Source organism: Takifugu rubripes, chromosome 8, assembly GCF_901000725.2.
Source record: "Takifugu rubripes chromosome 8, fTakRub1.2, whole genome shotgun sequence".
Taxonomy (NCBI): Eukaryota; Metazoa; Chordata; class Actinopteri; order Tetraodontiformes; family Tetraodontidae; genus Takifugu; species Takifugu rubripes.
In genome coordinates, this window is record NC_042292.1 from 13,935,752 (window position 1) to 13,961,655 (window position 25,904).

At 43.9% G+C, this 25,904-nt stretch overlaps 1 protein-coding gene across 1 annotated transcript; it reads left to right on the plus strand.

Annotated features, from left to right (window-relative positions):
* Nucleotides 1–95: 95 nt before the first annotated feature.
* Nucleotides 96–24,882, plus strand: poln (polymerase (DNA directed) nu). Its single transcript, XM_029840659.1, has 22 exons — nucleotides 96–141; nucleotides 309–399; nucleotides 516–1,375; nucleotides 2,157–2,230; nucleotides 2,875–3,531; nucleotides 3,599–3,759; nucleotides 3,839–3,951; nucleotides 4,029–4,165; nucleotides 4,226–4,294; nucleotides 4,382–4,442; nucleotides 4,512–4,576; nucleotides 6,133–6,216; nucleotides 6,405–6,497; nucleotides 6,579–6,635; nucleotides 6,708–6,764; nucleotides 6,875–6,940; nucleotides 10,939–10,996; nucleotides 11,937–12,014; nucleotides 13,211–13,322; nucleotides 14,461–14,543; nucleotides 17,322–17,453; nucleotides 22,243–24,882. The coding sequence occupies exons 2-22, from the start codon at nucleotides 356–358 to the stop codon at nucleotides 22,674–22,676; spliced, it is 3,495 nt and encodes a 1,164-aa protein (XP_029696519.1). The 5' UTR covers nucleotides 96–141; nucleotides 309–355; the 3' UTR covers nucleotides 22,677–24,882.
* The last annotated feature ends 1,022 nt before the right edge of the window (nucleotides 24,883–25,904 follow it).

Here is a 25,904-nt window from a genome sequence, read left to right on the forward strand (position 1 = left end):
AGAGACGGTAGCAGGCTCTCTGACACGCAGGAGATGGAGCCTTTGAGTAGCGGTGTGTCCACAGGAACACTGTCCCAAGCTGCTCGCAAGATCCTGGCTGTGCTGCGTGCCCAGAGTCCACACGCAGGCAGGCGTAACCAGGTTTACACCTACAGACATCGGCAGAGTCAGTCAGGGCGGCTCTTCAGTTTTTCAAAATGCTTCTAGCGCTGCACTCCTAACATTTTAGGCTGTCTTTTACAGCCTAAACTGTTAATTCTGTATAGTTAATCCTGTGAGAGCCTGTGATTTTTCTCTGTTGTGCATAGTTGAGGACAGAGATGCCAGCCAGAGGAAGTTCTCGGCTCATAGAAACATGAAGATGAGTCCGGAGACGAGCAGAGGCATAGAAACAGAGGGGTAAGACAGAGTAGTGGTCACACATGAAAGCAATGACTTGCATTTTATGGCACTGTATGGTTTAAGATATTCATTTGCTGGCAGAATAACACAGATGACTAAATGTTTTGGTTCAGATTATGGTTCGGGTCAAAGGGCTCAGCATTCCCCACCTCCTGCCAATCCTTCACGTGGTGCCATAGCTCCCCGACACCAGAACCCTCCCTTTCCTCCCAGGATCCTTCCTGGATTTCCCCCTGTGATTCCTCTCTCTGGGCATCTCAGAATGAAGCTTATCACCACTCGCACATGTGTTCCCACAGGGCACGCGCTGATCCCCCTGCTCAGTCTGACCAGGCTCTCCCTTTTAATGAGAATAAGATGGCACAAACTCTCTCACTGCACCCTGATGGTTCAGGCATTTCATCTTGCTTCAGCCTAAGTGGGGAGAGGGAAAATACCCCAAGTGTAGAGGAGGGCAGAGGGCTCTCAAAGCCCCTCAAAAATAATGAGCTTAAAGGTTTCTGTCCAGAAAATCAGAACCCTTTTGCTTCTGAGAATCAGTTGGAGCAGAAAGAGGCTTCTGGGGATGTTTTTGAGTGGAAAACTGAATATAAGCCTGAGAAGAAAAAGGGGAATGTCTTCACAACTGAAATGCATGATGGTAATAATTCATCTGTCGGTGTGACCTGCCTGAGGACCTGCCAACCTGAAAATGCTCGGGTCATGCCGCACCATGACAAAAATGTACTAATGCACACAAAGTTTGTCCTGGGTGACAACACACCTGTCAACATCGACTCGGCACAATTGCAAGTGATTAAAGCACGGCAGGAAATGGAAAGCCCTGAAGATAAGATGGACACGGCCCTGCATCTGATAGTGAAAGAGCATGGGGAGGATAAAAGAGAGTCATTTGTAGAAAACAATGACTCAGCAGATGGGAAAGATGAGTCGGTGATGCCACCTGAGAACACGAATGAATCTAAGCGTATAGGTCAGTATGCATTTTTGGTAACACCTGCATTTCACATGTTATTTTTATGGAGAAAAATAACTCAAACAATGATGTGCTTATAAGAATAAGGATTTATTTCACTTCTGAAAGAGCATGATGCACTTTATTTGGTGATTGATATGGGGATAAAAAAGGGCATTTCGCAGTATTCACCACTAGAGGGCGGATAACTTGTCCTTTATCAAACGATAGCAACAAATGCCCTTCAAAGGCAGTAGCTGTCGGGTTTGGTACACCACGGGGCTCAGAGAAATGATGCATTGTCAAATAAGGTCATATTCGGACTATGATACCAACTAAATACATTTGTAAAGTGAAAGTCAAATGTGTATAAACTTCATGGCGTGTTTCAAATTAAGAGCGGGTCCAGGAAAAGAGGTCGAGTATAAAATTCATGTGTCAAAGTCTTACCTGTGGGCGTCAGCTTTTTATATTTTCAGGTCAAATGGTGGCAGTAGTGCTGACCCAGCATTGATGAGGGCAGCCTGCTCACTTAACAGGCCTCAGGCCTCATCTGCTGAGACACTGCTGAATCAACCTGCTCGTGCACGCACATTTGCAGAAAGGCGTGCAAACTGTTTACATGTCACGCTGTGACAGGATGTCTTAGCTGGGGTCGTGAGAGTTGGCCGACCTTGTCCTGTCAGGCACTGCTGACCTCTCACTGCACATGCTTACGCATGTGTTTATTGATTAGGCATATCTGGAAAGTGATGATCAGAAAAAGAAAACAAAACTGCTCTTACATCTTCCCTTTCAGAGGACTCGAGCAGAGGAAGCATTTGCAGGTCAAAAAGTTCAGCATTCTTGGCTCTTTGTTACCACAATGAAGAGGTGAGTGTGGGAGGAAAAAAGATTGGACACTAAACAGATATGAAAGTGGTAAATCATGAGATTTGACTTGTCTTTTTGAGAGGGGGGGGGAGCTTACTGCTTAGAAAGCTGAGATGCAACTCAAAAGGGGTGTCGTTTTTCTTTAGATCGCTTCGGTCAGCGGCTACAGGCCAGCGCCTGTATCAGTTTTCTTTTCGTATCCACTTATAGCACAGCACCGAGGGGGGGGAAGGAGGGAGGGAAATGGGCCACATCTGTGCATTATGTATATTGTACTTGCTGGTCTTGTGTGACTTGTAAGTTTATTCCAAGTCTTGTAGAAACTCTCAGGTCTTGATTGTCATCATTCAACAGAAGCGCTTTTTCTGTTCATGACAGCATGAGAGTCACAGCTTAAGGCAGGCTGTCAGACTCATTGTGTCTAGACCGTCGCTGCTTTTGTCTAGGTTGAACGCTAAAGGCTCGATACACACATCAGTCCTTTTTGCTGATCCCCCCGTTGATGGAGACCATGAATTTGGGCTCACAGCCTTTTTTGTTCGGGTGTACATTTTCCCTGCAAAATCATTCTTAGTTAATCATTTTTGGGCATTTATTTTTGCATTTTATTCTCTGTTTGTGATTATTCTCTTGTATTTCTGCAGGTGCCAAAACGAAATATCAACAGGAGGCGCTCAAGTGCGCAACTGGCTTCAAAAAGCACTTTCCCTACTGGGCATATCTCCACCTCTGTACAGGATTTGTGCGCTCCTGCTGTGAATGCAAGCCTGAAAATGAAGAACACCAACCTGCCGTCTCCCACAGCTGAGACATATCATCCTCATTTAATCCCCTTTCTTTCGTTGAAGAGGAAACGTGAAGTACATGAGAATCACAAGGCACAACCACCTCCTAAAGTCTGCCTGACGTGGCCTCCACCAAAATGGAAACCCCCTCATCGTGTCCTAAAAAGAGAGGTTAACAATTTGGCTGATAGCATCCATGGTATAACCACTCAATCTCTGGCCAATGTTGGTGTCGTGACGGGAGAAAATAAAGAAAAATATAACCCAAAACAACTTCAGCAGTTGCAGGCGTTACCGTTGAAACAGGCCAAAGAGGAAGCTTATGTCAGAGGGCCACACATCCAACTCAAAGCTCACTTTCTTCCTACAACCCTGATGTTTGACCCCAGAGTGAAGGATTTTGAGAAACTAAACACAGAAGAGAAAATGGAAATATTTGAGATGGCGAGAAAGGCCAGTGTGCTAGTGCTAACCTTAGTGTATCGAGATGGATCAACACAGCTAGACCCAGAACAGGTAAGTTAGAAACTTGTGAGGCCTTAACCCAGTTAAAATAAAGTAATTTAACATAATAATTACACAGAAAACCACTCCACCGGTGTGTGGCCTTCTCATGCTGATGAAGAGCAGTGCTGACTCTGAAGTAGGAGAGGACTCACTCGGGCCAAACGACAATATCGTCTACCTCAAACTCCAGGCATGGACCAAGCAGCAGACGCACCAGGACAAAGAGCTGTTCATGAGGTGTGTACATGTCGAATGACTTGTTGGTGCTAATGTTTTTCTGACTTGAGTGTTAAGAACGTAGGCACGTTTCCCACAGAGACCTGCTGCTGCAAGTGCTATCAAGACCTCAACTAGTCGTGTGCTACAAAGCCAAGGATTTGCTTCGCACAGCTCTGCAGTGTTATAAACAAGAGATCAGCTGGAAACAAGGCAGAGCACTTGCACATATATATGTATAACATACATGCAGTTATTAACACAACCTGTCTAATCTCTTGTGTCATCAGTGGCTGGATGTCGTATTCAGGACCCACAGGTGTCAGGGTGGCTACTGGATCCTGCAAATCCATGCTCTAGCTATGAGGACCTTCTCCAGAAATACTGCAAAATACCTCGTACAACAGCAGTGCATGGCGTTAAGAAGGTAAGAGAGTAGAGTAAATTTTTTTAACTTTCTGGACTGACTTTTTTTTTATTGTTTCAGGTGTCTCAGGCAATCTCGGGGCTCTGTTCCCTTTACTGGCTTAACGTGGAACTCAGCTCTAGACTACAGGTCGATGAAAGCAGCAACTACCTGTGCAATCAATAAATACATACACACATATATATATATACCTCAATTAACAGAGTGTGTGTGCAGAGTCTGGGGCTGTGGGATCTGTACACTGACATGGAGCTGAGCATGATCCCTGTTCTGGCAGGTGAGGTTTAGCAGACAAGGTCAAAAGGACAAATCTGCAGGTCTTTCCTGAGCTGCTGTGTTGTTTCAGTAATGGAGAGTTATCACATCCACGTGGACAAAGAAGCTTTCCAGAGGACATCAGACATGCTGGGGGTGAGCCTTTTTTTGTGTTAGAAGTATATATCACCCAAAGACAGTGGCCCACCTGCCTGGCTGCTTTGGTTCCGCACAGATCTGCACTCCATTACATCACTCTTAGTTCAAATCACCATGCAGTCATCACCTGCTGTATATCTATCAATATCAATGAAAGCAAGCCAGTAGGAGGATGCGAGAAACAGAGGGTGGAATGTAGGAACACAAAGGGGAAAGAGATCTTTCCATTTCTTCCTGCTAGGATTAGTGTGGTGGGTGGAGATCCGCTGGGGAGCTGTCCTGTTTATATGCAGATTTTTAAAAAGAAAACAATTTCAAAGACTTTCCACTGGAGAGTGATCGCAGAGACTTGGAGACAGACGTGGCTGTTGCAACCGCGCACTAATCAGGAGTGAATAGGCCTTCTTGTGAATCACCTCTGCCGTCGGTCATAGAGACAAACACCCTCTCTTGAACCCACTTACAACTCCTGCAAGCGCCAGCAGGCGTGTTGTTTGGTCTTGCCGCGTTGCTATAAATAGGAGGGAAAGTCTGTTTTTTTTTTCCTTGAAGATGCTGCTGCGGGAAGGAGCGGCGCTGTCTGCGCTGCTGGTCTTTTTATTGTGTCTCTAATCTCTCGTCTTTGAGTTTTTATTTTTTATTTTTTTATGTCTGAGCTGTCAAATTCACCCATTTGAGCTAAAAACAGAGGAAGTCTCCTGTCCATTTCCACTCGTCTACGAGACACAACAATAACAGTCTGATGTCTGCATTATTAAGAGAAAGTAGGACAAACATTCAGCGTACATGCTTATATAAACAGCCCTCATGATCAAAATCAAACCCACCCTGCAAAGTCAGAAAGTGAGTGTTGTTGAAACCCATTGCTGAAGGGCAGGCATTCAAAATAAATGAAGCCTAGAGGCTGTTCTGTTCTAAGAGTGATGAAGAGGGGAAAGTGCTGTCTGTGTTTTTGGAATTTTTTTTTTGGTGCTTGTCTGATGACTCTATTCCTGCATCAGTCTCATTAATTTAACTGACATGTCGTTATTTAGCCTAGTCATCTTCTGTCTCATCTGAACTTGTTTTGACCCTATTAACCCTCGAGTTCCCTCTCCGACATTATAAAATGTTGCTATTCATTCACTCCTTCCCCCCTCCTCCTCCTCGTTTGCTCTGTTTTTGTTTTTGCCTCTCCCCTTGTTCTCCTTGCCTGTCAAACCAATTTTTCTTCTTTGTGCCCACTTGAATTGAGGCTGGTTTGCAGGTTATCGTACATTTAAATTCAGGTTGAATGGTAGAAAAGAGCTCATTCTTGCCTTATGTAAGTTTTTTCCAACTCCATATGAATAATTTAACAGTTGTGCATTATTGCTGAGGTGAAAAAGGATGTTAAAGGTTCACGCCAGCGTGACTCGCCACGCACATATCGTTAGTGCTCCAAGAATGTCTCAAATTTCACTATTATTCAGTTTACTATAATATTAAAGATTGAATTACATTTCCTGGCCATCAGGTGTTGATACAATACTGCCTTTTAAAAGGTGGTTGTGTTTTTTTGTTCTCTCTTTAAGAAAAAGCTTAAACAGTTGGAGCAGGAGGCACATCGAGCTGCTGGGGAAATCTTCCTGATCACCAGCAACTCTCAGCTCAGAGCAGTGCGTATATGTTTGTATTTGTATGTAAAGTGTCTGCCCCTTCTGATTCTACCTGTCCATGTATGTGAAAATCATGACTTGATATTGGTATTAAAGCCGGACTTCTACCTTCGTGAGTTAGCATGTGTGTAGGCACTATATGTGCATTTTTACATAATGGGTTTGTGAATATTAGTGATGTTTTGAAGGTCCTTTTCGGGAGGCTGCGTCTTCATGAGCGGTGTGAAAACAAGAAACTCCCCAGGACTCTCAACAGACAGCAGTCCACATCAGAAGCTGTGGTACAGTATCCCAAGCAGGTTGGGATCAATGTCTCAACTCTTTAACAGTTTCCTTCCACCCCTTCGCTCCTACCCTTGTAGTTGTTGCAGCTGCAGGATCTGCACCCTCTGCCAAAGATCATCCTGGAGTACAGGCAGGTCAGAAACAAGGACTTTATTAAAGGTTAACCCCAATTTAAGAGTAACTAACCTTCAATCTGTCACCTACAGGTTCATAAGATCAAGTCGACATTTGTGGATGGGATTCTCTCATGCGTGAAGAACAAGGTGAGAACACACTTCTGCTAACATCAGCTATAAATCGAACTTGTTGATGGTTACTCATTTTGATTGATGTTTGTCTCTTCTGGCTTCTTTCTTTCTCAATAAAACACCAGGACTTTATTTCCTCTAAGTGGCACCAGACAAGCGCAGTGACAGGAAGAATCTCATCCAAGCACCCAGTGAGTATGACCTGACTGAGACACGCACACACACACACACACACACACACACACACACACACACACACACACACACACACACACAAACATGGATGTGTGTCTCCCATAAGACACATGTGGATGAGTAGAGCTGTCCATGGTGCTGAAACAGAACACTGTTTATCTTTGAGGGGCATGCACCAACAGGGACGTGCACATAATACGTTGAAGCCTACATAGAATTTTAAAAAGGAGGTGACGATCGTTCTGTTTATAAAATCCAATACTTGGGAACATTAAGGATATATGATGACCATGCACTACTCCCATATTTGCCATACAAGTATTATAGACTTTTTATAACTAAGGTTAGGTCCTTTAACTTTCTTTGATGTCAACTGAAATAACTATTTTATGGTTATATAAACGTTTTGGGCCTAAAATGTGCTTACTTTCTTTTCACTGTTTCAGATTGCAGTGTAAGTTGTAGGTTTACAATGGTGTACTCTCAAACTAGGCTAAGCAAAAACATCTTTTGTGATCTGTAGCTGATGTTCAGATGTAAAACCAAAGTGAGAACACACCCATGAGGTTTATCGACTTGCAAAACCGAGTTTTTCCCCCTCTCAGACTCTGCAGATAAAACTGTGGGATTCCAGCACTATAAAACAGTCTCTTCACACATCTATCGGCTGGTATTGTTCCTTTGTAATCACAGTTTCTTGGTCTGCCCATGTGGCCTGCTGTCTTAGCTTTCTTTTACTCTCTTGGTTATTAAAGAAAACTTCACTGATGCTGAAGGACAGAAAGGAGACATACTTGGAGCTTCTGTCTTAAACAAGCAGCCCTTTATATTTTTGTTTGTCATGTACCAAGCAAGGTTTTCTTTAGATGTGTGTGCTCCTGTAGAGCTGTCTGTTGAGGACCAATTTAGTTATAATCTATAGTTACCGGAACGTTTTCGGGGTGTGACCTATGTCAAAAATGGCGAGACAATTAAAATCAATCATTTCTGAAATAGTATGTTTTAGTGTTTCCTTCTGCTTTTGTGTGTGAATGCCTCACATTCTAAATACGGGAACAGAAGTTTCAGTTTCTGTGCCTGTCTGGTTCACTGTCACCCCTCTTTCTCTTTTTTCGCCTCTATCAGACTGACGATCGATAGCTCATTACACACACACACACACACAGACAGAGTGAAGACAGTTGACCTAACTCACTGATTTTCAGCTGCTGTGTGCTGCATTTTGGAGCAATGACATTGCTCCTTCTGAATCACAGAGAATGGGACTGTTCTGCTGTCACAGTGTGTCTCAGATCTGTTCCATCTGAGCTAACAAAGCTAGGTTTCTCCTTGGGTCCCATTGAACAACACCATTAATTCCACTGTTGGCTTTTATGTAATTGTGATACATCCTATTACTGCCCTGCGCTGGTCTAAAAGGGTAAATAATGGAGTATTAAGGGTTGAAATAAATCCTCTTTAATTTCTCAGAGTGGAGAGCTGTAGTAAAACTAGTCCAATCAAGAAAGTGTCGTAAATCCACTATTTTACATTTGGAGTACCGGTAAATCATTTATCATGTTGGTTCTCATTCATCCACGTCATATTAATCCATAAAGTCAACAGGACAGTTGAAAGCAACTGGAAATTCAATTTATGATTAACTGTGACAAGAAGACTTTATTTGCACCCATCTCTCTGTTGGATGATCGGGTTTTCGATTTCTTTTATACTGCAAAAACTTTTGATAAGAAGAAGCACCCAATTTTGAAAAATATACCCTGCAAATTGAATTAGTTTGTTTAAAAAAAGCAAATTATTGTAATTAAAATGATGGGTATTGTTCTTAGTTGGTTAATCAGTTAGAAGAGTAAAGTGAAAGTGGCAGAGGAACACTGAGCTGCTCGATCGGTTCCAAGTCCAGCAAATTCCCTTCCTAATCTCGACCATCCATACAATTCAAGCCAAACACTGACACAAGGATTTGTCAAAACACTGCATTATTGTAGTATTTATGTTGGGGTGTTATTTAGTCTTACGACAGTGATGTGGTTGAGGTGTCTGTTTCCAAAACTGCCAGCTGAGTTTCCTCTGTTTTTAGATGTGCGTGATGATTCATAAATCGGCATGTTCTTCGATCTTCCTGCGCCGCGCTGCCATTCTTTAATTACGCTGTCGTAAGAGGCGATGCTCTGAAACTCCTCAGGGGCCACATTTGCATTCACGAGGGCACAGTTAGCACAGGATAATCTCCCGGCTGTGTACTCGCAGGTTGACACCACTAACCCATGACTCAACTGCCAGTTTTCCAATCCGATCCACTTCATTTCTATAGTAGTTTTTTTTGTTATTATTTGTGCGTTTGATTTCTTTGTAATGCCTCTTTCTTTTGTAATGCTTTTCATGTTTATCAGGAATATTTTGAACTTCATCACGCTGTTTCTGTGGGTACTTATTCAGGTTGTGACTCACGCAGCGATCACATTTGCTCTGCTCCTGTTCCTCATGCCACAGCGAGGGTGATAATGAGTTTGACCACACGGTGTGGGTGTATTTCTATTTTTGTATATTGGTTTAAGCTGCGCGCTTCTGTATCTGCGCTGACGCTGGACGTTACAGTACGTTCCACGTAGCCTACAGTCATGCCACCCCTGGTGCTTGCAGTGACTGTGTTTGTCCTGTAGGTGATGCTGTCAATAGAATTTTTATCATGGAGGTAATTAGTTGTGCAAAATGTAATGTCTGATTGGGCTGGTTGCTATTTGAATGAAAGTGTGTGTGTGTGTGTGTGTGTGTGTGTGTGTGTGTGTGTGTGTGTGTGTGTGTGTGTGTGTGTTTATAAGAGAATGTATTTAGCCTGTGGGCACGTGGAGATTTATGTCTATTGACTAGATTGCTGAGAGCTGTATGTGTGTGTTTAAAGTGTGTAGGTAGCAACATGCAGATCAAGCTGACCCAGACAGTTTTATTTTTTTACTGTTTCTCATTCATCCTCTCTCCCTACCTCGATTTGCTGTGAAGCACATTCTGCAACTCTTTGATTGCTCCTTTGATTTTGCTCTTCCATTTTTCATTTCAGTCTCTTGGTCTCTGTTCCTTCGTTTCCCGGCGTTTTGATTTTCACAGAGGACACTGCTCAAGAGATTCACTGTGCCCTTTGTTCTGTTTGCGTGTCTGTCCTGATTAAGCTGCCAAGCCGCGTGGCCCAACATGTAGAATAACTCGCCGCGTCGAAGGGCCGCTGTCACCTGACACCAGACGCAGTAATTACACACCCCAAATTCACACCGTGCTGCGCACACAACACAACGCCCATGTTCTGTTGTAACTTAACCCGTATGTAGTTGGGAAGCGCTGATGTTTTCCTGCCCTGAGCACACTCTGACACTGCAGTCCTCTGTCCCCTGCGCACACACACGCACACACACACACACACACACACACACACACACACACACACACACACACACACTCCTCCTTCCTGTGTGAATAATGAATGAGTGGTGAAAGCAGAGAGTTGTCTTCTCTCTGTGAGAACACACAAGCATGCACATATAGATGCACATATAGATTCTGACCATGGGGAAACACTCTTCTAATCTGCTTTTCTTTGCTTGCACTCAATCGGACACATTTGAGCTCGGTAATAATAATTATAAACCATTCCCCACTCTTCTTTGCTTCAGCGGATGGGTGCTCAATAGGTTCCAACGGTCTTTTTTTCCCTCCCTCCATCAAAGAGAATGATCTATCACTTCCCTTTTTAAGTCCTTTAGGCATGAGAGTCCTGCAAGTGGAAGCTTTAGCATTTGCATGTATATCTGCAGGAACTCTGTGGGTCGATGTGGGATGGGCCTGCAGCTCAGCTGTCTGTTTCTTTTTTTTTAAGCAGTGCATCAAAAAACATGAGGTTGATGAGAACTAAGATAACAATTACTATTTAGTTGGCGTGGGTCAGTAAAAATAATACAATAAACTCAAGCTGATTTATCGAATATTTGTTTTCTTTCTCTAGAACTTCCAAGCTCTGCCCAGGCAGCCACTGCAGATCACCCAGAAGGGGTCTATCCAAGGTGAGGCACAGACAGAACTGACCTAGTTGCATATGTTGGCTAGGAAATTAGCATGAGAGATGTAGCCAGGTGTGACTTAACAAAAATAAAGCAAAATGGTTCCCATAATTTCATACCATTTTACACCGAGCAGTTTCTAATTCCAAAATATGATGAAATGGTGAACAAACGGAGGTAACAGATGCAGATCGGCCATTTCCATTTAGAACAGACCGAGCATCGAGGTCTAATTGCGATTACAAGCGTCACCGGGACCCCGGACAGCAGAGGGAAAATATTATTTGCGTAGATGCAGCGACCGCAGTCTTTCGTTGCCTCTGGAGGGAGCTTTAATGAGCTCGTCTTGGACTTGGTTGTCATTTTAGAAAATCTGCCACGCAGATACTTTGGGGGAAACCACGCAGCTTTTCATTTTGTGACACAGATGCTTGAATGCCTCGCAGTAATTATAAAGCAATACAGTTGCAATCCATTTGCAAGTTCTTTGCTATTCCATTTTTTTCACAGCACACTTTGAGTTTTTTCTGATGAATCTGATCAAGGCTTCATAAGAGTAAAATTATTAATTTATTTCTGCTACATTTCTCATATCATTCCTTACTTCCTTGTCATTGGTTCCACGTGATGGCTTCATGTACCGTGGTAGATAAGGCCTTCAGCTGGTGCCTGTGCCAGTCTCTTAGTATTATATAAAGTAGAAAGAAACTGAGTACCAGTATCAGTATATTGTTTACAGTATATTTGGGAAAGCCATTATTTTATTGCATAATGTGGTCAGATCATGGAAACTATATTGTATTTTCTGCTTTTCCATGAACACAAACGAGTCATTCAGGTTGTGATTAAATTGTTATGGGAATTTGATCGAATTCCTTTCACAATGAAGGAAGCCCGTGTATAAGTATGAAGAAGAGACACTGAGTAAAGTTTGTCCCCACAGAAAAGGAAGAGGAGGTGGTTAAAATTCATCCCCGGGCGATGTTCATACCTCAGGAAGGGTGGACATTTGTGGCTGCAGGTAAGTTATGCAAAATTAAATGTAATTAATTGGTTTTATACCCACTAATTCAACAAGTCTGGAGTTCCTGTTGAATTTGTATGCATCCAATCAGACCTTATTTTCTCAGAAGTGTTCGGGGTTATCATTTTATGACCTCCTGCGGTGATATAACATCATACACTCACTTTGAGACTCAATGCTGGGACACTGTCACCCTGGGTAAACTGGTGCGGTGAATGCTGGGAGACTAGTGACCCTGACAGTGTGTCACACTCTTACATAAACAGGCAGATAAAACCAGGGTTACTTGGAGGACAGCAGCAGGATTAGGATGAGGACTCTACATACACACATCACAATGTTGCCCAAGCCGCACTGTCATGCCAACTGCCCCTCCTGGGCAGGTCTCGTTTATTCACTCTCCTAATGTCCCGAATTGCACTTTTCAGTCTGGTACAACTGTCTGGATGTCACAGCCACACTGCAGCGCCCCCCCCCCAAAAAGGTTCAACTGGGAGGCGTTTCAAACGAATCATGTGACTGAATGTGACTTCTGTCCCGTTTGTTGTGTCTGTGGTTGTCAACTCCGATACATCACAGATATTTTCAGGAACAGGCTGTCGAGACTGAAGCATGGAAAAGTTTTTTTTGTTTTTTCCATCCAGAGATGCACGTGAGAACACAGCTAAATGACATTTTAAAATACAGGCGGGTGTTTTTTCTGGATGGATCAATGAGATGACTTTTGATTCCCCCCACATCACTGGGAGAATCTCTGCTTGAATCAAGACTCGCTTACAGACACGCACAACTGCAGAATACATCTCTCCTGTAGTTCAATCGCATATTTTCTTATATGTTGATGCTAACGATCCTCTTTTTTCTATCAAATGGGCTCTGTAGGGTTATTTTCAATGATCTTCCTCTAACGTACACACACACACACACATGTCCTCGTCAGCAGTATTCCTGAAGCTGCTGGCCACGCTGAGAGGAAATGTGATCCAACTCATGCAAAATGAATGAAAGGGTATCTTTAGAAACTCTCCTCCTCTCCTCACCTCATCACACCCAAAACAGACATTTCTCCTTCTTTCACCACCCTTCCAGCTCTTTCCTTCCTCTCTGTGCTCTTTGTGTGCTTCCTTCAATATTGTCATCATGTCATCGTTCACGTATCATCATCACCCAAAACCCATCTGTCTGGTTGTCAGACTTCTGCCAGGTGGAGCTCCGCCTGCTGGCTCACTTCTCCTCTGACCCGGAGCTGCTTCGGATTTTCAGCCACCCGCAGTCGGACGTCTTCACCATGTTGGCCTCTCAGTGGTCGGTCACACACATACAGTACACAACAACACACACACGCACTGTGATCTTCTTTCAAAGGTAAATGTTGATTCACCACAGGAGAATCTCTCCCTCTCTCCTCCCACCTCATACTGTTAGCTCCTTCAGTCCAAGCACTAATGTTGTTGCCATGGCTACTACACCGACTGCCATTCCTGCTCTTACTTTTTCCACGGGAACCCGGGGTCTGTTGCGATGTTAATATTTTTAGCATCCCTTGACATCCGCTTAAAATACAGATTGGGGTTGCTAAAATAAGGCCTCTTTAGCCTTCTAAAGGATGACTGTACATTTTTCTCCAGTGCTATATTATGGGGGATAATTCATGGCGTTAGTTCTAAAATGTGGTTTTCAAGGACATTTAATGCCTATACAGCAGGGGGCAGTGAACCATTGCACACATATGCATGGATGTGTGTGAGTGTGTTTAGCGAAGCATTTAAGCGTAATTACCTTTAAAATGTAGAGTTCTCCTCTGGAGGCTCCACACTGGAAGACATCTAGCGTCATGAAACAAAGGAGTAGAAAAGTGTGTGTGTGTGTGTGTGTGTGTGTGTTTGGCTGTTGAAGCCCTGATCGGCAGTGGCAGCCCACTGTCACCCCCTTCAAAAATGCCACTTTGAAGTGTTGTCATCACACCCTGTCAGATCTCCCAGTGCTCCACCTGTCTTCACATCACATTATGTAACTCTCTCTGTCCGTCCCTGCCTCGGTCTCCCACATGTTTGATCTGTTTAGCCTCTATTCGTCTTACCCTTTTTAAAATATTAAGTCTTTGGTCTTTTTGATTTTCTCACTTCACTCCCTCCTGCCAACAAGCGGTCATATTAGTTAATTAAGACTTATTATACATGCAGACAGCACATCGTGACGGCTTTCTTTGTTATTTTTTTAATGTATCATCAGATATTGTTTTGTATCAAAGAAATAAATTTACTGAGCTGTTTCATCTGACATTTTTTTTTGTCATGATGGTTTCAGTCCCTTAGATTGAGGTATGCTCATCCTCACATTGTCAAAGTGATGTAAATACTTGATATTTTACACTGATTAAAGCATTTTAATTTGTTGAACAAAGAATGTAAAATGTGTTTATCTTTTGTTTTGTTTTTTTTAGGAAAGGGCTGAGTCATACCGAGGTGACGTCTGAGGACAGAGAACATGCAAAACGTATTGTTTATTCAGTTGTGTATGGAGCAGGTTAGTAAGTGCACACACACCCTCGCATGTATGTGGGGACTTTCGTAGACAGAATACATAACCCAGCTTCCAAACCCTAACCATCCCACCTAATCCTAATTTAATGACAATGCCAATTTCAATTTTAAAACCTTGTCTTAATCCTCAAACAGCCCTTGGAGGTTGGGCGACTGGCCAAAATGGCACCACTTTAAAGAAATGTCCTCACTTTGCTGGTAAAAGTAGAATTTTGGTAGAAAAACAAGGGGACATGCAGACACAATGTGTGTAGTGGTGATTAAACATTAAAGTAATGCAAAATCAGGCATAAGGTGGTAAATTACAGGAAGAAAGCAGAGGAATATGTGAGGTATTGGTCAGGTTTGCCAGAAGCTGAGACGGGTCAGGTGGAGGCACAGGAGAGGATTCAAACAGAGATAGATGAAAAGAATAATAGACCCTTGAAACCCACAAAAAGCCTCCATCTCCACCCTGTCATCTGTGAACCATTAATGGGACCCTCATGTTCAGTTTTTAAGAGGACATGCCCACATGAGCAAACGTGACAAGAGCAACAGTTCAAAAATATTAAACAGGAGAAATGAATAAGTCTTAGGAGTCAGTATGGATGTGAAAACTCCTGATAAATACAAGCGAATAAAAAAGAATGAGTGTGTTTTGCTTTCTCCTCTTTGAATGGACATTTTATGGCCACTCTTAATCAGCTTTTATTGCCTCTGGCCTACTTTCATCTTTATGGTCTTTTTTTCCTCTCCATATGTAAACATGTCATGATCCATCATCAGAAGTACGTGTATTTATTTCACTCAAATGTTCAAATTAAATTATTATTAATTAGGATTTAAATGTGTCAGAAGAGATTATACATTTACATATTCCGAATTAAAGTGATTCTTAGTCCAATTTTGTATTTATTTCACATCAAAATGATAAACTCTGTTTAATCAAAGCCAAGCTAATTAAAGTTCAGCCATAGAGGCCATCATGACAAAATCCAGAAAATGTATGGGATTAGTTTAGAAAATTGATTCAATTGTAAAGCACATGGTTCGCATCAGAATCTGCATCTGAAGAGAACTGGGCCACTGTACACCAGAGAAAACAAACACCACAGATGAATAAGTCGATTCAATGAAACTCCAACAGGTAAAAAGCCACGTGCCAGTGGAAGTTATTCTGACACGGTAAACCACAGAGGAAACGGTCAAGACTGAGCATGTAGAGAAAATATGGAAACGCTGTGCTGCGTATGTAAAGTGATATTCATTGTATAGCAGGGGAACTGCAGAAAATGTAGGTTAAAGGCAGGAAAAACCAGGGGAGCTGGCAGAGAAGAGAGTAATGTAGGGGAAAGGGGAAGAGTGTGGAGTGGGCGGGGTTCAGTGATGGCCGCTGACAGACAGCTCTTCGTAGTCCTGTTGCCAGGGATACCAGATACTAAAAGGAAGCGCTCTTTGAAAGACAATAATCAGGCCAGGGAGGAGGGGCAGAGTGAGCTATGGCCTCATGCAAATGGGACAGCATTAGGAAGGCGCAGCGATGATGACGCTGCTGCAGGGCGTGAAAAGTCAAGGGATGGCCACAGTGAGGAAGAGATGGAAAGATAGACTGGGAAACAAAGGAGTTGTTGACGGGAGCTGTGAGCAGAGAAGCACCGAAGCCATAAGCATAGTCAAATGTTGCTGAGCTCACGCTCCAGGAATGTGGGGTTGCATGCACACAGGAACACTCTTGTATACCGTAACCATCCAGAGGCTGCCCTCTGGCAGCGCTCTGTGACTTAAGACATGTGGATTTGATTTCTGGCTCTTTTCTCTCTGCTATGGTTTCCTTCAGGTCCTCCAGTTCCCTCCCACAGCAGCGCGCATAGTTAGATTGATTGGAGACTCCTGGTTGGGTTGGGGGTGTGTGTGTGTGTGTGAATGGTGTGTGTCCTGTGATGGACTGTGACATGTCCAGAGTGTATTCTCTCACTCTTTCTATCTGTCTCTGTCTCTGTCTCCCTCTCTCTCTCTCATGACTGATGGGTGTGGCTCAAGCAGCCCTTGCGACACCAGTTAGAATTAGGCATTGGTTTATTATTTATGGGTTGATCCAAATATTGCATAAAATAATTTGAAATCATTTTCAGTAATAAAAAAAAAAGAAAATCGAACGCACTGCTGTTTAATTTCTGTGGACGGTTTCCCGCCTACCAGCTTGACCCTGTTTGGCAAAATAAAAACAGCAACATTTAATAGTGCACCAGCACATCCAACCCTCTGCTCCCTTCTATTGGCTTGTTCTGAATACTGTACTCTTTTTGTCTTTCTCTCCAGGCTGAGGACCTTTAGCCTGCCCTTGCAGTGCGCACGCACGCGCGCCACACCATCACACACGCAGACATGACCCCCTTGGAGTCTCGCCTCCAATCTTGTCCTATTCTTGTCCTGCCTTCCATCCCTTTTCCAGGCTCTTTCCAGTTCTTTCACCCTTTTCTCCCGTCTGTCTTCTGTTCACCCTCCTCCTTCATTGAATTCTTTTACTTTAAACTCTTCTATTATTTAAGTGGTTTAGTCTCAAATCCATCCGCTATTCATTTCTGGCTCACAGTTACAGAAATTCCTTCTCTTGACAGAGAAATAGCTATTCAGTTATTCAATTGTTCATTTTTCAATGTTTGGGTGGAAAATAGGAACATTATTGTCCTATCTTACAAATGTATACTAATTTTATTATATCAGCATGGCAACAGTGTCGACAGCCTAATGTGGCTGAGCGTTGTGCTTTGTGCCTCAGGTCGGGAGCGTCTGTCGGGGATCCTCGGGGTGAGTGCTGAACAGGCCAGTCAGTTCCAGGACAGCTTCCTCCAGGCTTACAAAGACGTCCAGGCTTTTGTCCAGAAGACCATTCAGCAGTGCCGTCAACAAGGTCTGTGTGGATGTTGCTATTATTCGCGTTATCTACAGTCGTAAATCGGAAATTCAAACGTATCTAAACGTGATTTTTGAGTTTTCTGTAAAATCTGTTTTCCCTTCACGCATGGTAAAACAAACCCCAACTTTGTTTTTGGCATGCGAAAGCGCATGCAGCAAAACCCTCTGTGGATTTGCGCGTGTGCATTTGGCCGAGGAAGACGCGCTTCCATTGGCAGGAATAAGACAAACTGCCGTCGGTCAATACTTGATGGGGGGTGGCGAGGTAGATGGATGTGGGTTGCGAGGGTGGGTGGGTGAGGGGCTGACAGTTCAGATGGGACACTCTATTTATATGCAGACCGAAGCGCCAACACAGCACACCTGAGACTTCAGCACAAAATGGTGTAGTCTGCACTTTAACCCTGACTGCAGAGATGAGGTCAGTCTGCAGCAAAGCACATCCTGCACAGCGACCTCTCATCTTGGACTTCCCAGTTTCCCTCTTTAGCCTTACCTCTACAAGACAGAACACCAACTTATCATATCAACTCATGAGATCTCAATTTAATCGCTATTATTCTGCAACAGGGAGGTTATTATATAGTTGGTAGCTCCCCTGTGCAAACAGTTTTTTTTTTTTTTTGTTTGGAAAGTGCTGAGAAGCAACCTTGTTTTGTAGTAGACGCCAAGATGTAGGTCACGGCACGAGGTTTTCCATGCAGGCAGGGCTCTCGCGAACAGACAGGTGCTCCATCAGTGGACCGTTGTTATCAAAGCAACATATTGGACTGTGAAATGCTGCTGCCTCATCACCCAGAAGGCCTGCACTGACTTTGGGGCAGAGCAAACGCTGTGCCAAACGGTTGGCATTCAGCTCATCACCATGGTGATTCTTCCACTGGAGATTTAGCCGCCTTGCTCATCCCACACTTGATAGTTAGTCTTCTGCACATGTTCCTGTCTGTCTCTCTGTTCTCTTTCCTTTTGTTAAATCTGCATAACCTCATTCCCCTCAAAAATGAAGGTGAGCAATAAAGCATGGCTCGCTCTTTAAATGCTGCTTAAATGTTTGAGCCATTGATCTGGGCGGCCCTACTTTTTGTCTGTCAGGCACATCCACTAAATGTTCTCTGGATGAACACGTAAAGGCTGCCGGAAAGATGTAAAAAAAAAAAAAAACCCTGCAGAGACTGACACAGGCATCACAAGGGAAGCCTTAATCTGCATAGACGTGTAATTACCCTTCCTTGCTAACTCACGGGCATAAATACTTCCAAACTCCGATGTGCTGTCAGACTGTTCGCGCACACACGCCAGGACGTCTGTTAATCTGCAGTCTCTCCCAGACAGCGGAGTTGGCACAGGGTTGTAATTAATGAAAAGGGATTTGTGTTAGCTGTTGCTCCAGAGCTACACGCCCTGTCATGGATAATTATTCCACCGACAGCAATGCTCCGTAAAAAGGATAGTTGTCTAAAAACTACTGTATGTACAGCTACAGCAGGAGAAAATCTGCTTTTCTCTGACACATTAGCATTGTTTTAAACTTTAAAATTTAAAGTAATGTGGTGTCATTTACTTTTTACTATGTCTCGATCATGTATGCTAATATCTAGACCTAGCATCTAAAAATGTTTTCCAATACCTATGGGGGTTTTTATTCTCCACTCAAAACAATAAATCACCTCCATACCCTTTCAAGCAGATTTATGAGATTGCCAAACCAGTCTCCTCATCCTTTTTAAATTTGATAAAGGGCGAGGGCTGTGTCTCTTGGGTCATCTTAATCAGGGAAGATGGTTGCAGGCCATTATACCTACTATTGTCCGCCTGAGATCTTGGCTGACAATGTCGGCAGTACATGAGGCCCATCCTCCAGAGCTGCCATTTTGTCTGTTGCCTTCAAAATTGTCTCTAGGCGTCTTAATCGGTATACACACATCATGATAATCGGGCTGTTTTTCTCCCAATATTCTCCCTTCCCGACCAAGGATGGCAAACCCTAACCTGATTAACTTATATCTTATATGATTATCCTGTGGTCCAGGGTGTGTTTAGCATGAATTTGTCCTGATAATCGCCCCCTAAAACATGCGTGGGGGAAGCAGCGAACATAGTCGCACTGCCTCCTGGATTTTCTCCACAGGCTTTTATTTTATTTTAAAAACAGTCCCAAGACAACCATCATTCGCTTGTCTTTGTCCTCTTCCATGTTGCGTGTTGTGTTTTCGGGTTGTTTCTGTCTTGGAAGACGAGATTCTACGTAGATGGGGGGCAGGACAGAATCTTTATGCGTGCGGTGCGTTGAGATTATTGGAGCACGCCACACAGTACAATCACAACTGGTCAATGCCTAAATTTTTATTGTCGTGTGTGGTCTGCAACACATAAAAAATCTCTTAAGGTTAGGAAAACCCTGTGTGTGCCCCGCTGGACAGAAACCCAAAACTGACCCCCAAATAAGCAAGAGCAACTAGGAAAAAAACATCTAACAGGAAGAATACCTTGAGCAGGACTCGGCCCATGTGGGTGACCCTCCTGCTGATGGGCAGTAGGTCACAGTGGAATGATGCATGTGGGTGGATAGAGGGAGGGAGGGAGGGAGACGAGCACAAAAACAATTAAATGAAGAAGAGGCATTTGTGAGAGTTTTGGGTTCTGGAGATTCTTCTTTTTGCTGATGGCACATTCCTACTTACCTCATCCTGTGTCTGTGTAAATTCTCAGTCTGTGTAACCCCTCGCCCTTTATCATCCTGTGATGTCCCACATTGGTCATGGTTTAGAAGAAGAAAAAGGCAAAGCCTTTACATTTGTCAAGCATTCTCTGTGACAAACCGACAGAAATGATTATTCACGATGCATCCCAGGCTTCTCTCATGGGACATGTTATAGGCCTGTTCTATAGCAGATGACTCGAAAAGAGAAAAACCATCTGCTCTGACTTAAACCCATTTTAGGATCCACCTAGGAACGGCCTGGACTTCGCTCTTAAAGCCATTTCAAGCTCAGGACCTGGATAAAATATGAAGTTGAAACAATACAGCCTGCAAAGGTATTAGAAAAACCACAAAACAGAACAGAACAACCATGAACCAATTCTTTGCCCTCAAAGTGCCGGTTTCATGGTTGGAAAAGCTCTTCTCATCCCAGTGTGTCATACCTGCCCATACTTGGAAATCTGTGTGACACATCAGAGTGCACATGCCCCTCATTGTCCTGCCTTATAAAAAGAGTCACATTCCTGGTTACAGGTCAATTGAGAAAGAATTAGGGTGGTTCTTTCTGTTACACACTAATTTTCTGGGGGTTTTAGGCTTGTGTGTGTATAAGTGTGTGCACTCCGGGAAGAGGGTCATTCAGGTTTTATGTCCTGCTTGGCTCTCTTCATAGTGGGGATACCAGAGGGATTTAGCAGTTAAACCTGCTCCATTGTCCGGCTGGTGGAATGTACTGGTCCACTGTGTGGGTGTTGCGTGCACGCATTAAAAGAAATGTGTGTTTGTATACAATGTGCCTGTTACATCACTTGCATCCGCGCATCACAGTACTTGCTCATATTGCACTTTGTGTTTGCATTATTGTCATTGTTAATCCGCTTTCAAATCTGTAATGATATCGATTATCTGCAACCGCTGTCGTCGTTGCTGCTTCATTTAGGCGACTCGCGAGCTGAGCTTAGCTTCATGCTAACGGCTCGGTACAAGAATAGCTGCAGCTGCGATTTTATCCACTTATCCTCAACCTCTTGGAAACGTAACTGTCTGGACTGATCCGGTCAGGTTACGTGCTCTCTTTAATGGGCCGTCGACGGACTCTCCCCAACATCAACGTGTCTGACTGGGCCGTCCGCATGCAGGCTGAGAGGCAGGCGGTCAACTTTGTGGTTCAAGGTCAGGAGGCGTAAACCTTAGCGTTAAATTCCCCTCCGTCTCCTGCGATTGAATCCGCATGTCCTCACGTCTGTTTAGGTTCTGCTGCGGATCTCTGTAAGACAGCCATGATCAGAATCTTCAACCTGGTCTCCTCCAGCTCCCGCTCTGCCAGGTACAACCACTAACGAAGCCTTGTCACACAAAAGCCCATTAGAAGCCTGCATGTCAATGCGGTGCGTTATTGAGTGACATTGAATTGTTTGTGACCGAAGGCTCGTTGCGCAGCTCCATGATGAGCTTCTGTACGAAGTGGAGGACGGCGAGGTGCAAGTGTTTGCAGGTGAACTCACTGTAAAACTTTACTCAGTGTCATAGTGTAAGTTCAATCGTGATCACTGACAGTGAATTTCAGGGCTGTCCCTCACCAAACAGAGGCCCTAATCAGGATTTTCAGGTCCCGATTGGCCAGATGGTGACGGCGACGATCATCGCGACGACGTGTGTTTTGCACATATCGCTCAAAATGGGGCCCCTCCGCAGATGTTGAGGGGCCCTACAGTGCGTGTTCTGTGTTTAGGGAGGGGCGGCCCTGCGGAATTTACATGCACTTACTATATTTACTTCTGGTGTGCAGCTCTGGTGAAGAGCACCATGGAGTCCCTTCAACACATCGACCACTTTGGAGTCCATCTGAAAGTGCGTAGCATCAATCCTGCAGTTGCGCAGGAACTCATTCAGTTCTCTTTCTACTACCTACCTGTATATTCTATATATGTCCTGTATATTCTATATAACAGGACGGAATCTTTCCTTTCCATTTCAGTTAGATGCTAACAAAGAGCCAAGCTGCTCTTATTACATTCTTGCAACCACGTTGCATTGTCTCAAATTCACTGACATCATTTCTCTTCCCTTTTGTGTTTCCCAGGTCCCCCTGAAGGTGGCGGTCTCTATTGGCAAGTCTTGGGGATCCATGTCCGAGCTGAATATCCCTGCAACGTCTCCATCTGCCATTTAAGTCCTCCTTTTTTTATATTCGCTATCACTCTCCCTCTAATTAAGACTCCTCTGCACAGGATACGTTGTCTTTCCTCAGCTCTTCCCTTGTATGTTCTCTTCTCAGTTTCTTGGTTTTTCATAACATCTCTCTCTCTCGACTCACTCTGCATTCACATCGCTATGGAAACAGACGGATTCAGCTTCCTCCTGCTCTGTTCTTTAATGAAAAAGATTCCTTGTTCTTCCCCTCTCCTCACCCTCTGTTCAGTACAGTTTTCTCTGCCTTGTTGCCAAGCTGGTGCCTCATATTTCAAAGCGCTTCATAGTTCCTATTTCAAACATGTTGTTAAAATGTTTTTTTAAATGTAGCTGTTGAGCTGAAGGAAATATGATGTGATTGGTAGGAAATATTAATTGATTTCATGTGTTCCTAAGGGTCAATAAATCTTTAATAGTGTTTAAAGTGATGAGAACAGTTGTTTATTTATCCAATGTTTCGGGGTTTCAAATTGAAAATATCCTGTGAATTTCCTCTAAATCATTTCTTTTTTTCTTTCCCTTCGTTAAATTCTGCCTGTTTTGTCTTCCTCTCTCCATCTCTGATATCCAACACGGCTCTAGCCCGCTTTCTCCTTTGTCTTGCCTCACGTACACATTCCACAAATGCGGGTAGACACACGGTCATCAGCTTCCAGACACACTGACCGAGATTCCTTGTCTCAAGCCACATGATGTCGTCGTCGTGCCCCCCCCCCAAAAATCCTGAAAAATTGGTTACAGGCAGAGCGAGACGACACCTGATTTAACAATGCCTCAGCCCCGTTACCTACTCGAAATACCACCTCTCGCGAGCTGCTAATTACAGGAGTTGTCGGTTTCTGAGGCACGATATCTGGAAAAAGCAGCATTTTATCCAACTAAGAATTCATCCGCCAATGCCCTGAGAAGCTTTTCTTGCCAGTTCTCTATGAGAGCACCGAAATGGACAGTGTTATGGAAATCTGCCTTTCTATCCCTTCATTGTTCTGTGGTATAAGGGTGCCCCCCTCCCCCCAAAAGGCAACCACGAGACTTTGTGCAAATTCTAAAGGCTACTTTTTACACAGGTTTTGAAGGAAGTGATATGAGATCTTCATTTTATTGCCCAGTCTCTCTCATTTTTTTTAAAAAAAAAGTATCTTTTTATCACAGCTGTCCAGAGGTGCTTATGTGACACATTTCTGCCTCTGTGGCCAGAGGAATCAAGGCCCCAGGGTCCCTCGGCACTTGCATATGCTTCTGGTTACCATGGTGATGTGATAGCTGTAGACCCTGTTGCACAGATCCTCACAACTGACCCTTATATCTCCTAATGTGTTCCCTTTCTGATCCCTGTCTGTATAGGAAAGAAAATCACCCGTCTACTGCTGCAACATATAAAAGCTTAATGCATCATTATTTTTAATTGATACAATATATGTACATCCATGTTCCAATCATCATAATGCAGGAAATCCCATCTTTACAACTATACAGTGGCGCTGTCATAGAAAAGAAAGGGTTAACAATCACAGAAGTCATCCTGGTGTGGTGATACAGCAGCTTTTCCAAAGAAACAGCAAAAAGGAAACTGAAAGCTAATATATGTATAAAAGAAACGGGTAGTCACTGCAGTCACACTGGAGTCAGGCAGACTGGTTGCACCATCTCCTCCTTATATTCTGCTAAATCACCACACCTCCGCCTGACGTTCCTCAGAATGTAGCTGCAAGCCCCACCCTCCCGTGGTGTTTACCCTGACCCTCTTCCTGTGTGCTCGCTAACCCCGCAGCTCCGGGGCCATGTTTACTCACTGTGTATTTTACATGCCTGAGGGCCTCCTTTGTCAACTTCCTAACCATTCCCAAAGCCACCCTCTTCCCAGATAGGCCCGCCCCCCCACCAGGGCTTCGAAATTTCCCACATTTACAATTGAGTGCCCCCCTCCAAACCCCATCCACAACTTTCTATCCGTCCTTGCATTCCTCCATCGGGGCCGGTCGACCTGCCTGCCTCCCCACAGTGTGGCTGCATTTCAGCTCCCTGCTGTGCTTTGTGCTGGCTGGTTTCCTGGCAACAGACAACAGTCATGACAGGGCTCCAGGCGAGAGAGAGAGAGCGAGAGAGAGAGAGAACGCCCCAGCCTTGCTGCAGCTTGCCTGCGCCGATAGCTCACTCCAGAATCACGGCTGGTGTGCTATAAACCGATGGAGCCGCTACTCCGCTTAGCTTCCCTCCCTCTCTCGCGTTGAGAGTTCAAGCAGACAGGAGCAAGGAGGTCGATCTCTACGCCATGATGCACAATGGATGCCCACTGTATCCCTGAAAGTAACAAGTGGCACATTGGCACAGCTTTGAGAACAGTGGCGCATGTTTAGATAGCGAGAACGCTGGAATTAAGAGTGACCTCCAAATCCCGCTTTCCTGCCTGCTTGAACTGTTCCTTGTTTTTTTCCTCATTTCCTATCGACATCTGTACAATCGCAGAGAGGTACATCTTCGTACTTCCAGTAAACACGTAACTGATGCCTCCTTGTTAAAAAAAAAAAAAGAAAACCCCAAAAAAGATAAAAACACAATGACAAATTTACAATCAAAAACCTCCAGTAATGTGGTAATGCCAAAACCGATGACATCATTGCCACCAGTCAGAGAGCGGTGTGTAGGGGAACCGTTTATCGTAGTAGCTGTACTGCATATCCGTAAATCTTGGTTCTCCGTCAGCTCGAATTTTATTGCTTGACTTGATGGCACATGGGCAGGACTCTCGCCAAACAAATACAAACAGGTCGGTCTTGCACAAAGAAATAAAAAATACAGGAACATTGGGAATTTAAAATGCAGCAATTACCATCACCTTTGGTCACATCCCAAAAACAGCGAATTACGCATCTTCGTATATATTCTTATGATACACACGGTCAATAATACAGAAGGGAAAAAAAGAGACTTCATCCATAGTCTTCATAGGAATTGTAAAAAAATCAAAACTATCTGTACTGTATTAGCAAAACAAGACACCATTGTGCTACAAGTGCTTATGTGTTCTTGGCACCTGTGGCCTCAGTCCAAAGTGAGTCCTTCTGCGTTGCCACAGCGGAGCAAAATCTTCACCAGAGGTCGAGAGAGAGAGAGAGAGAGAAAGAGAGGGAGTCCATGCTCTGGAAATCCTCCTCTCGCACCCCCACCCCCCCGGCCACCCCGCCATTGAACTGCCAATGTGGCACATTCCTCCCTCACCCCTCACTCTCCCCGTTAGGTGGAACATTCCAGGCGACAGCCATCTTCTGAGACAAAAAAAAAAAAATAGAACTCCGTGGGGGGTGGGGGGGGGGGGTCGTTTAAGAGACAATGTTTTGCAGTAAATAAGATAGTGTGGATGGGGTTGCGGTACGGCTATTTACATTTGCACAAAATAGCTAACATCTGATGTAGCAGTTTGAGCAGTCGGTACATCAACCAGCAGCTCTTTTAGTCTCCATTTGTTCGTTATAATACCATTAAAAAAACAAACAACAAAAAACATAAAAGTCCTCCGTTCTGATTGTTTTAGGGTTGGTGAGTTTTGACATC